The sequence below is a fragment of the Lycium barbarum genome, chromosome 6, assembly GCF_019175385.1.
Source record: "Lycium barbarum isolate Lr01 chromosome 6, ASM1917538v2, whole genome shotgun sequence".
Classification (NCBI taxonomy): domain Eukaryota; kingdom Viridiplantae; phylum Streptophyta; class Magnoliopsida; order Solanales; family Solanaceae; genus Lycium; species Lycium barbarum.
The window spans coordinates 121,951,659-121,962,394 of NC_083342.1; the positions used below are offsets into that span (position 1 = coordinate 121,951,659).

The 10,736-nt window shown below is 35.0% G+C and overlaps 1 protein-coding gene across 3 annotated transcripts; it reads right to left on the bottom strand.

Annotated features, from left to right (window-relative positions):
* Window positions 1-5,907: 5,907 nt before the first annotated feature.
* LOC132598446 (uncharacterized) lies at window positions 5,908-10,723 on the bottom strand. 3 transcript variants are annotated; one of them, XM_060311312.1, is made up of 7 exons: window positions 10,404-10,723; window positions 8,840-9,372; window positions 7,652-8,336; window positions 7,471-7,571; window positions 7,280-7,369; window positions 6,441-6,568; window positions 5,908-6,296 (listed from the first exon to the last, which is right to left on the bottom strand). In XM_060311312.1, the coding sequence occupies exons 2-7, from the start codon at window positions 9,335-9,337 to the stop codon at window positions 6,152-6,154; spliced, it is 1,647 nt and encodes a 548-aa protein (XP_060167295.1). In that variant the 5' UTR covers window positions 9,338-9,372; window positions 10,404-10,723; the 3' UTR covers window positions 5,908-6,151. The 3 variants fall into 3 exon arrangements, with proteins under 3 accessions (XP_060167295.1, XP_060167293.1, XP_060167294.1); XM_060311310.1 differs by having other exon boundaries at window positions 10,448-10,722; XM_060311311.1 differs by lacking the exon at window positions 10,404-10,723 and adding an exon at window positions 10,133-10,357.
* Window positions 10,724-10,736: the final 13 nt, after the last annotated feature.

Genomic DNA, 10,736 nt, shown 5'->3' on the forward strand with positions numbered 1-10,736 from the left:
GTCCAGCATTGGGGTCACTTCCACCTTACCTTGTATAACTTCTTTCCTAATCATATCCCTCCTAGTATGCCCATATATCAATCCAATCATCCTTATCTCCGCTACTTTCGTCTTCTGTAATCTATGCATCTTTTGAAAAACTATGTGTATTTGAAAGTTTGTAATAGCATATAATCCCGAACATATTTGTAAAAGAAATACGGTAAAATGTGATTTATCAATGCGGTACCTTAGGATATTCCGATACCTTATTTATGAACTATGATTTGCTCAATTAGTGAGATTTTATAAACGTTGGGAAGATTTGATCGTTTTCACAAATTATGAGGTTTCCATGGTTATAACAAAAAAATACAACTTTTAAAATTTAAATTGCGTGACTCATTTTAACTTCAAATCAACCTCTACTCAAATAAATAATTTCAAATTCATGTCCAAACGCCTGCACGAACCTTTACTTAAAAAAAAAAAAAAAAAACTGTTCTTTCTATCGTCTTATTGAGTTTCTCTAGGTTGGGGAGGGGGGCCGGGGGCAGGGCGGGGTGTGTGGAGGAAGTTTGAAGGAAAGGGTTTCTGATGGAAATGATTCCTCTTTCCCTGGTTGCAAAATTTTGAATTTTGATACGAGTAAGTACTTTTTAACTTTATTAGAGTTTTTGGTGGAAAAAGATGTTTGGTTGAAATATCCAATCGTCTCTCAATGTTACTATGTTTATAATAACTTTGTAGATGAGAACATATGCTTCTCTTTTATGAAAAAAGTACTCATTTAAAGGTGAAATAGTAGTAAAAACCTTTATATCCAAGATGGCCACTTAAACACCTAGGTTTAACTGTGTACTTTTTGCTTTATGTTGAGCTAAAAGTTCACCCATGATTATAGGCAAGAGAAAGGTGTCTAAATAAAAAAATAAAAAATACTCCACTATATATATATGGTCACATTTTAACAGTCGATATTTACATGTTAACTGCAAATTTGATTATACTAATTGCTCCAACTGTAATAATAAAAAAACTCTTCATAATTTTGAAGTTTTTCGTACTATCTCAAGTTTTGGTAGAAGAGAACTGTATACAGTGGCGGAGTCAGGATTTCCGCCCAGAGAGTTCAAAATATAAAAGAGTAAACATACGAAGAAGCCTAAGGGGGTTCAACATTTACTATATATACATAAATAATTTTAATTTTGTAAAAACAGTGTTTTTTTCCGCCGAGGGGGTTCGGATGAACACCCTCGACATAGTGTGGCTCCGCCACTGACTGTATATATTTAACTTTCACTTAGACAGTTTTACTATAATCTAACATTTTTCAACAGAAAAATATGATTCTGGAATATGAGGATAAAACTTCCTAAACAACAGGAGGATAAAACTTTAATTATATTGTTTTAAGGTCAAAGTAAAGATTTTTAAGAATCAAAGAAGGTGATTGTATTTAAAAAATGAAGTTGATTATATTAATTGCACCAACTGTAATCCATGCACTCTAATGTGACTTTGCCACTGTAATCTCAGATTAATGGTTACAGCCAATCATTCAAGAAATGGAGTATACTAGTACAGTAGTACTACTTAATAATGGAGCATTATTATCCAGATTAATATTTAAATTTTAAATAATGATAGAATTGTTGATATAGAACCTGTTTGGATGGGCTTATGCCTATAAGCTGCAAACAGCTTATAAACTAAAAAAAATAAGTTGGGGTAGTCTAACTTATTTTTTTTGGCTTATAAGTTGTTTTCAGCTTATAAGCTGCTTTAGATAATCTAAGTCAAATGGGCCTAATTATTTTTTTGAGCTTATTTTAAGCACAAAATGACTTTAAGCTGGCGAGCCAAACATTCAAAAAAGCTGAAAACAGCTTATAAGCAACTTATATGCAACTTATAAGCCAATCCAAACGGGCTCATACTGAAACCATAGGGAATAGTGAAGTTAAAATTAGTACAATTAGATATCCTCTACGTTACCCTGGGTAGTTGGACAGTAGAAGTCGTGCACTTGGGTCCCACTGATTGACTAAAATATGAACCGTTTGCCTTTGAGCCAGTTTGACTTAGCTTATAAGTTGTTGTTCAGCTTATTTTCAGTTTTTTTGAGTATTTAGCTGATCAATTTATAAGTTATTTTGTGCTTAAAATAAACTCAAAAAAATAAGTTGAGGTAGCTCAATTTATTTTTTTCAGCTTATAAGTTGTTGTTTTTCAGCTAAGCCAAACGGGTCCTTAATCTTGAAATTGAGAGCTTATTAGTACGCGGTTGAACTTTGAACATGCGATTTGAAATTACGATTTGAAACTATGAGATAAAATCAGCGTTTGTACATGCACTTCATCTCATTTGAATCATGATTTGAAATCTCAAATCATCTAAAAAGGCATGATTTGGGGTTTCAAACTATGATTTCAAATTTTTTAAATATAAAACTTGATCCATAAATTTATATTTTGTAAAAAAAAGACTCATAAGTTGGTAGATATTTTTAACAATTACTCCAACCAACCATTTACCAACCTTTATTTATGTCTACCATGTGGGAGGATTATATTAAAGAGTAGTTACATTACTATTCATGTTACATTTTTTTTTTATTGAACTAAAGTTTGATCAATTGATGTTGTATTTTTTAGAAAGGCCTTCTAGTAGCGTATTAATTTTGTTATGAACTATGACTTGCTCATTTGGTAATATTGTATAAGAATTGAGAATATTTTGATAGTTTCACAACTTGTGGGGTTTTTATGTCTATAACAAAAAATACAATTTAAGAAATCTAAATTGCATGTCCAAACATGATTTCAAATCATGGTTTCATCTCATGATTTCATCACAAACCTAATCATGAAAAATAATGTTAAACAAAATATTGTTAAAACAGCTCTTCTTCGTCAGCTCATCAAATGTTGATTTAGCTACCTAATAAAGATTTAGACATGTGGATAGAATTCTGGAGAAATGCAACACAAAAAAAAGATTATAAATCAAAAAAATAATGATTAAAAACTAAATATTAGAACAAAAGATTTGCCAATGCATATGATTAATGAATATATTAACTGTGTCGATCTCAAGTAAACATCAACGTGCATGACAGGTTATGCCACAATAGATTATAGTATTTGTTTTAGTAAAAGACGTCCAAAAACAATCAGCCAAATTGCATTACTTAAATACTGTAACAGCCATCAGCAATAACTATACGCTTAGTCAATGTGCTATGAGGGAGACTTCTTATTTTAATTTAATTAACATAGCATGAATGCGATTGTTCCAAACTTTCAATGCGCCAAAGTTAGCCTAAGATAACCCGAAATATCAAAGTAAAGAAAGAGAAAACAATATCATAATTTTCCATCATTTGTCTTGGTACATTGTAGTAATTTCAGTATTGGTGCCTAAAATGATTCCGGCTGATCAATAGGTAATTAGACCAGAATGAATTTATTACAGTTGTATATAGTGGCAGAATAAGATTTTTACTAAAAGAATTCAAAATATAAACAAGCAAACATATGAAAAAGTCGAGAGAGGAGATAACATTTTGTTATATATATATATTTAACTATGTAATTTCGCGACGCCCCTTTATGCCCCTAGCTAACTGATGTTACGAGAACATGCCTCAACTGCCCATTGCCTACCCCAATAAATTTGAAGTATATATCAAGAGCAAGAATTGAAGGATACCTATACTATATATACTTGAATGTGCACCTCCTCACCAACCCCCTGGACCACAAATCTTGCTCATTCCACCATTATTCACCTATCCCTAATGATTGCCTAATTAAGTTTGACATGCTTAGACTAAGTCCTTAGCTCCCGTTTGATCATAGATTTTGGGATCATATTTTGAAGATTTATTTTTAAATATTTGTTTGGCCATAAAATTTTGATAGATTTTGAAAACAAATCTTTAAATCCCAAATTCAGGCTCAAACCTATTTTTGGCCCAAGATCTATGTTTTGGCCTTTTCAAAACTTTTAAAAACTACCCCAAACTTTTGTATTTTATAAAAAAAAAAACATCTATTTATGACCTAACTAATTCTATCTACCATGCTCCTCCATTAAAGTTGTATCTATCATGTTTCCACAATTAAAACAGTCTCTTCTATAAAGTGAACGAGCTAAGTTGTGCCCAAATAGTAGAAGAATAAAGCCTAGCTAGGGAAAATTGATCTGCCAACTGTAGAAATGTATTGTAATTTGAATTGTAGTAGCTAATAAGTGTGTTATTAACCGTTGTTATTAAAATATCATGTTCTGCATAATTTGGGATTGACAAGTATGCATGTTTTGTATAGTTGGATATTCTTGATAGTTTTTAAAACTTATGGATATAAGTAATGTTTTATATTTTCCAAAACAAAAAGTGAAATATGTTTTGAAAAACTCTGGCTAAACACATCTTCAAAACTTGAAAAACTAACCCAAATCAAGTTTTTCATTTATTTTTTTTGGGATCTATGGCCAAACACTAGCTTAACAACTCGAATGCTTAGTAGGCGTTTGGCCATGAAAACCAAATATTTTTCACTTTATTTGGTATTTTGGAGTTGGAGTTGTGTATAGTTGTAGTTTTTGTAAACAATATTTGATTGTTTGAATGTATTGAAAGTGAAAAAAAAAGTGAAAAACAAATTTTGGTTGTTTTCCAAATTCCAAATGTAACTTCAAGTTGTATTTGGAATTTTTATGACCAAACACCGTAAAGTAAAAAAAGTGAAAAAATATTCCGAAAAAAGTGAATAATTCTCGTGGACAAACGAGCCCTAAAGATAACTTGATATTCTCCATTTGGATTTTGGACCACCTTTGTAGAGGACAGATAACGAAGATCGTGTCTCCAGCACAATAATGTCTGATTTTGCAGGTCATCACAGTAAAGCAACTTTAGGATGGCATTTCAGCTTTCCCTGTCGCAACAGGTATCCTACAGGGAATTTCCCTAAGTGCCATTTTCAGTCTCCTAGTAGTATGTCTAGTGTACATGACTCAGGCTCTACATGTACGGAAAATATGAATGATGATGAAGTGTTGCTTTCTCCATATCAATAGCACCAGAAGATCACCTCCATGCTTTCCATAACCAGATAGTGATTTACATTTAAGGCCAAAGTTAATTAACCAGCTTTCACGGATTTGACATCAATGTTACTGTTCAGGATTAAGGGTTCTTGAGTTCAATTCCTCAGCTGGAAAATCCTGTATTTAATGATTTCTACGCCTTGTGTGAGCGATACTATTAGTCAAAAGTTACTTGTGGTTACAACCATGTGATTAAATCTTATGGTTAAAATGATGGAGAAGTTTGATGCAAATATATGGTATATATACTAGTTGAGGAAGATAAACGTTACTTGGTCTTGCTTACATCTTTCATTAGCAAAGGAAGTCCGCAGACTGAGTGTGCCTTTTACATATTCCAGCAAGTGCAACAATATTGAATATAGGCTCTTAATTGATAATATTCCACATTTCCTTTCTTGACGATATTCACAGCATTAGAGGATTTAGACTGACATCCCACTTCAAAACGTTTAGACAAAAAGTTTCAACTTGCTCCCCACAAGCTCTGCAGCTAAGACTATTCTGGATGCCCTACATAGCCATCCACCATCTCTGCCACAGGCAATGCCACCAAACTCTGAGATCACACTCAGCGCTTCCATCCCCGTTCAGCATGATCTTATTGGTTGCGAAGGAGACCAAGAAAAGTTTCTTCTTTTAGTTTTTGTTCACTCTTCACGACTCTTTTAAGTACGAATACTTGCAGCATTTCCATTCAGAAGGCGTGATGTAGATATCCGATTGTCCCACTTCAAATTTCACGGTAGAAAGACTGATTATCAGATATATGGTGGCTTTTTTAAGCTATTTCGCACACACTGGAATCTTGGTAAATGGAATAATAGACACACTGATGCTAACTGGATCGACAAAGGTGGTACTGTCAACAACTGTACGCTACAATGAACAATAACTCAAGCTGAAGCAACAGATTATATCAGCTGGAGTATGTGATAAGAATCATAAGATGGTATGGGGCACAACCATTTCTTTTACAGTTCCCACATGAATTTTCTACAAAACAGTCCAAGTGCCCATCAGTATTAGGGCTGTAGGAGCTCTGCTCAATCAACAAGCACTCAGAGGTTGAATCTTCTCACGTATTGCCTTGTAGCACTGGAGACTGCAGAGAGGTAGTTTTGATTTCGAGTCTCTGTATTTGTATGTATTCATACAAGATGGACCAGCACACTTCTCGCGAGGAGGTGGATAGCTGAAAACCCAGATAAAACCCAAATCAACAGGTTACATAAATTAGTGATCAGTAGTTAAATAATAGGGGGAAAACGTTTATATCGGGAAAAGGTCCCTGAGCTAACAACTCCAAGAGTAAGCATATTGTTCTACAGATCAGCACCTGCAAGCCTTAGGTTCAAATATGCTTGGGAGTCCCATCTCATCAGGAAATGTCACAACAGTTCCAGAAGGACCCATGACCCATCTGATAGCATTTGATAAAACTGCAGCAGCTGTTGCAGTCCTCTCCTGAATACGTAAATATATGCACAAAAGATAAACTGTGACATATATACTAAAGAGTAAAGAGCAGAAGAGAATTTAACATTGTAACTTTTGACTCCTCAACATGAAAATACTCTCTTTAAAGAGTAACAGCTTCACCCTGACATTCTAGAATTACATGGAAATAGACACACATGATTTGGACGTGCTCATCTAAGAATATAGGCACATGCCATAGGCACTTTAAAGACAATGCAACACTCTTTTAAAGGAGTAAGGATCAGAAGCGGCAGTAGGGAGGAAGTTCTTATTGCCATAGCTAGGGATGGTGAACCAGGGAAAGTGGGACTAAAGAACCGAATGAACAAAAAGGAACTGTTCCTATAGATGGCCAAGAAGGGACAGAGAAGACTGGAAAAAGAAAGAAAGAAAGAAAGAAAGAAAGAAAGAAAGAAAGAAAGAAAGAAAGAAGAAAAATAAAAACATAAAATACGGTGAATTTTCTAGTGAAACGTAGTTTCTAAGCTGCATGCCAACCATAATTCTAATTATTTCCTCAATATAAGTATCATGTTTGTAGAAGTGGGAAAAATAGAAAACAGAAGATAATAGGCATAAATGCTAGATCTCGACCCAAAAAATAAGTATTAGGACAATTGCCAAAAAACTATGAAGTAGGAGGGGCTACATCAAACTTCAAAATTTCAAAATGCTTTACTTGCGTTGTACTCTCACCTGTGCTAACTCCTCTCGTCGCTTCTTAAGTTTATCTTCTCGCTTTTTCCTACTAGAATCTTGACTGAGGATTTTCCTAATTGCTTCAGCCTGCAAAAAGCTATATATGTTAAACCACTTACATAGCTCTATGGAAACTATTTGAACAATGAAAACACATAAGCCCACAAACATGAGTAACATATATAAACCTCAGACTCTCGAGCAGCCTTTTCGGCTTGCGTCCTGCGTCTTTGCGCAGCCTCAGCTTTCTTCAACTGTTGTTCCACTTCAGAGAGTTTCTCCTTTTGTTCTGCAACCAGATTAAACTGAATTCATCAGCTGATCCTCGTAAGAAATATGTGAACCATAGAAGACGGAGGGAATACTCACTTTTAGGTGGTGCAGGTGGAAGTCCATGAGGGAACTCAATTGCACTCAAGCCTGCACTGGAAGAAATATCTTTTCCATTTTGAAGTGCACGCTGGCGAGTAGTCACAGCCAATTTTCTCCTATCATCTACTGAGATATCAGTGAATTCCTTTAGTTGTTTCTTCCTCTTGGGTACTAACTCAGTATCGGAAACCATTTCTTCTTCGTAGTTGGTATCCTGAGATGCTCTTTCGGACTTGGATTTCTTAATCCCTTTAACTGCTTTAAGCGAGTTGTAATCACTCAGATCTGCGCCATAAACACTGCTACTTTGACTTAACACCTTTGATATCTTCCGCTGTTTTCTGCAACCAATTTCATCATCATCATCCTCATAGACACTATAACCAGCAGAGTATTTGGAAGACCTGAGCTTCTCCAGGTAACGGATCTCATCATCATCGTCATCTTCATTGTCTTCATCATATGTTTCACCTGATAAATGTCTTTTAAGCAGAAACTTGCTTTTATGAGCTGCCTCATATTTTCCAAATTGCTTGGAATGGGCAATCTGCCCAGGTAACTGATCCGTCGAGGAATCCACTCTCCTAATGCCAAAACCAGTTTTACCAAAATCCTTCCAAGGGATACCTCGTAAGCCAATTGCCTTGCCAGTATAAGAGGAATGATGTCCACCTGTGTTTTGCTATGAAATACAAAGAGAGAACCACAAATTTAGCCTCTAAAAACATCAATCATCAGTACCTTGAGGAATCTAAAAAAAGGCTTCATGCGAGCTGCGGGAGGAAGTGGTATGATAGGTGACTAGTCAGATTCTTATGGACTTAGTTGGTGTTTTTATGTTTAAACTTTTATCAAGGAAAAATAACACATGAACTTGGCTATTGCAGCCATGAAAAGGTGAAAACTACTTATAGGACCTAAAAAGTTGCTGATGGGACAGGTAACAGAAACTCTAGAAAAGTTTCAATATGACATGCTCATTCAAGACAAGTTAAGTAAAAGTTCATAACTAAGAAAAACCAGTTAGCTCAGTCTTCTAAGCAACATCAGTAATACAGATTGTATGCTGCACCACTTCTTTAGTGTTAGATCACGGTGCATCCCCGGTCAGTGTGATGCACTTCTAAAGTTTCATAAAGCAAATGTGTATAAAGAAGTTATAACACCGGGAAAATAAATAATGACCTTAGGTTGCCCTGTTTGGGGGGAATCTGAAGAGGATGAAGACTTTGTTGAAGAGGACCCAGCAACAGAAGTGTGTATTGTTCTTGTAACACCACCAACTTTGAGTTTCACTTTCTTGACTTTGTTATCATTCCCAATTCCATCTGATGCTACTCCTGACGGTCCAGAATGGTTATTGCATGTCACAGTTCCATTTATTTTGGGATCTTCTATCTGAGATGTTGTAAGGTCTTCTTCGTTAGACCTACTCATATCTATCTGACCATCCTTTTGCTCAGTATCACTGAGGTTACTATATGATGTTCTCGAAATATTACCATAATCAGCATTGTCACAACTTGATGCTTTGCTCAAACTATCAGATGGTGGTGTTGAAGAAATGGATGAATTATCATGAGAATCCAGAAGAGACAGGGACTCCTTTGGAGGCCGTCGATACAGATCAGTCCTCTGTTTCCTAAATGCTTTGCCCAACCCAAAACCACTAAAGTTATCCATAGTAATAGAGAAAGTATGCGCAAAAGCTGCTGCAGCTGCAGTAGGCAAAAGATACAGACGGAAACTTAGCAGGGCCAATCTTCACATACATGGTAAAATAGTAAGGGCTCTAACCAAAACCCTATCCAAGTTGGATTGCATACATACATATTTAGAAATTTCTTTCACTTAACAAAGCTAAAAAGCTTTTGAACAAAAGACCTAATAAATGGCAGCAAAGACAGAATAAACTATTTTTGAGATCACAGATGATTATATATCGACATAAATCAAATATCTGAATCTCAAGTAAAATTATATCAAGATGATTGTGGCGAAGTAACACCAAATTAACGGATCACTAGATAAATTTGTAGGCCAAATGCCAAAATAGACTCTGGATAAATGTAGCCAAAATAACAAAAATGCATATGAGAAAGTGAACTAACCAAGATCAAAAGATATTATACTTCCAAGTCTAACAACAACTCTTTTCCACTCAAAATCAAGAACTTTCACCCTAAAATTAAGTCAAATTGAAAGAGAAGAAACCTATACAAGATACTTGATGTGCTAGCAACCCCCAATTTCAAGAAGCTATGAATACAACATTCTCAACCCACAAAATTGTACTGAAGATTTTAACAAGAACTCAAGTCCTCGAACGCAAAAAACCCTTAACCGACCTAAATTTTCATTGTCCCTTGAAACCCCATCAAGGAAATAAGAAAATAAAGCCAAGATTGAATTTTTACCATATGAGGTTTCACCTAAAACAAATACAGCAAATTACATACCCAAAAACATAAACTTTACCTTCTGGGTATTGTCAAGGCCCTTGAGATAAATAAACACCGTCAACAGTTGCAAGAGAAGAAATCTACACAAGATACTTGACGTACTAGCAAACCCACAATTTTCAAGAAGTTATAAATACAAGATTCTCAAACCACAAAAATGTACTGAAGATTTAAAAGAACTCTAGTCCTCAAACGCAAGAACCCCTTAACCCACCTAAATTACCATTATCCCTTGAAAACCCATAAAAAAAAAAAAAGAGAAAATAAAGCCAAGATTGAAGCTTTACCATATGGGGTTTCACCCAATGCAGTAAAAAAACATAAATTTTACCTTGTTGGTATTGTTAAGGAACTTGAGATAGAACACTCGAGAACCCTAATAAGCTCGGACACGGAGGGGATAGTGTTAAAAGGGCGATGTTGGTGTATAGTTGAGAGCCACGTGGCGACTTCCCAATCATCTTCTTGCTTCCCAGTCCCAGCTAGGGTACACTCTCTAATCATAACCGCGATAATTTTCTTTTTCATTTTTTTTTTCACACGCAATTTAAAAAGAACATGAATTACTCCTCTTCATTTGTTTAGACTCTGGATATAAGCTTAATTCTGATTTTTCTGAG